At 34.5% G+C, this 2,311-nt stretch overlaps 1 protein-coding gene across 1 annotated transcript; it reads right to left on the bottom strand.

Moving 5' to 3' along the window:
- Positions 1 to 447: 447 nt before the first annotated feature.
- On the bottom strand, positions 448 to 2,013 carry LOC118453211 (abnormal spindle-like microcephaly-associated protein homolog). The gene is made up of 3 exons (XM_035902788.1): positions 1,833 to 2,013; positions 674 to 846; positions 448 to 594 (listed from the first exon to the last, which is right to left on the bottom strand). The coding sequence occupies exons 1-3, from the start codon at positions 1,938 to 1,940 to the stop codon at positions 489 to 491; spliced, it is 387 nt and encodes a 128-aa protein (XP_035758681.1). The 5' UTR covers positions 1,941 to 2,013; the 3' UTR covers positions 448 to 488.
- Between the last annotated feature and the right edge of the window lie 298 nt (positions 2,014 to 2,311).

Raw genomic sequence — 2,311 nt, 5'->3', positions numbered from 1 at the left:
AAAAAAAATTTCCTACAGTCACACATAATCCCTTCAAAACCTTACCAGAAGTAAACCCAAGCACCCCAAAACCAGTAGCCACTTTTGAAATCTACAGACTATGCCTCCCTTCCCTACCTATACCTCTCCAGATCAGACAAGGCAGCATAACTGTCCCACACAAACAACCGTTTTTAATTGCATTCTACAACATTTAATCAGAGAGAGGAATACCATTCTATTTGTAAGATTCAAAGTTGTGTAATAATAATACATTACCACGCTAGTGAAATTTCCAGGGCTAATTATTTTATTGTACAATTGGTTTTGGTAGTAGTACAAAACAGGATTTCAAAAGCTGTATACAACACAAAAAAGTTACAGAAATGTTAATTGCAATTTAATAAACATTTTCAGGGCTTGACACTTATTTGCTTTCTTTCAAAATCATTTAGCTGTCTCCTAAATACATAGTGTACAAATAGATTTTCATATACATCATTTACATTTCAGTAGCAGGCAATACCAAGTGTATCCACCACCATCAGAATTGCTTGCAGAGGATCCACAACTTCTTGCATGTTATCTTTCCTCAAAACCCAGTCTGGTTTAATTCTGTGAAAATATTAGTGGCTTGCCATTAAAATATTATACTGCCACAGCAAAAACAGCAGACTAATTTTTAAGCTCTTACCTCAAAACTGTTTTTATTCTTAGAGGAGTTACTGGAACAAAGGAAGTTCCACTTAGGAAAGTGTTTGTTTTCTGCTTCACAAGTATTCTCTCTGCATCCATTTTGTGTTTACGAGCTGTAAGTTTATATAGGCTTTGAATGCAAGTAACAGCTCTTGGTATGCTTCGGATTTCCTGAGAAAAGGTGAAAAGAGTGCAGTTAGTACTACAAGTTTGAAAGCAACTTAACAAATCGAGAAATCTGTTTTCTTCAGCAAAAACTGAATGTTTGTCATTCAGGTTGAACTTCTACCCACAAGTTCAGTGAAACCATTTTAAAGCCAGCACACCTACAACAAGTCAGTGGTCTAATGCTTTCAAAATACTTAACAACTGGTATGCAACTTGAGATGTCAGAAAATGCAAGACAAATTTTACTAATTTCTCATTAAAATAAATTTTTACATATGTCATTGGCATATGCCTTCAATGATTGGTACAGAGAGACAAGCGTGTTTGTATCTGTGTTCATAGCAATGAAAGAATAATGCAGTAGTCAGAGGTGACTGGATAATTTAAGAGCTTGTATCTGATGGATAAGCAGCTGGCAAGTTTATAGCACAGAACCCAGACTACCATAATAACCTTATTAGAGATTCTAGCAATAGGCATGAACAAAAGGAAATTTCTTTCAGAAACAGGTTATGTCTCTGTTACCATAGAGTATGTCAACACAAAGTCACGGACAAATTATATTGCCAGTTCTTACTGACAATAAAGATCCTAACTTTATCTGAAAAGCAACAGCAAACTTTCAGAAATGGAATAAAAGCCAATTAAGTGGCAACTAAATTATATCCAATGCTAAGCAATCGATAGAAAGTCATCAAAACCCTGTGAAAAGTAGGGATTGCGATATCATAATCTTGCAAGGATTGCAGGATCAGAACCTCAATGTCTTACTGAATAGCTCTGGGTGACCAGGCCATACAGAGCAAAAAAATGAGTGTTTTCACCATCTTGGAAAAGCATTTTTTTAAATTAGAGTTTAGTCATAATTAATATTATAGTCATAACAGGTATGGTAGAGAGGGAGAGAAAAAAAAATTACAAACCCCACCAAAACATGAAAGAAAAGCATGTTAAATCAAATTATTAAACCCAAACCGTTTAAATCTTACCAAAGCTCTTTTGGAGTCCTTTGAAAGGATGGCCAACAAACAACATGTCTTTGTGAAAATGCTTCCTCCTTTCTCTGAAATTTTGTCCCCAGCTTTCCCTCTGTACATTTGCAGTAGGTCTAGCAACGTGTCTATAGAATTTTCTACTTCATAAACTGCTTGAGTAGTTCTTTCATACTGTTATACAAGAGGAAGACAAGAGAGTTCATATAGACAGATCTTTAAAAGAGCTTTCAGGTTAGAGAAAAAAAGCAAAATCCATATTCTTCCCTAGATTAAATTCATAGCTGATCTGGCTACCCTTTGTGCCTCCCGCCCTTGTTTAGAAACCCATAGAATCTGAATTTACATTTTAAATAGAAGAAGAAATTAGAATAAGTTTAGAGAAATTTAAAAATAAGTTTAGCCTAAATGTTACATTTTTTTCACTGAAATAAAAATAAAATAATTTGAATGTAAATGCCTGTAAGATGGATGGA

This window comes from Egretta garzetta, unplaced genomic scaffold, assembly GCF_000687185.1.
Source record: "Egretta garzetta isolate BGI_Z169 unplaced genomic scaffold, ASM68718v1 C8886432, whole genome shotgun sequence".
Taxonomy (NCBI): Eukaryota; Metazoa; Chordata; class Aves; order Pelecaniformes; family Ardeidae; genus Egretta; species Egretta garzetta.
Note: the sequence above shows the minus strand (reverse complement) of the source record. Positions and strands in the feature narration are given on the sequence as shown.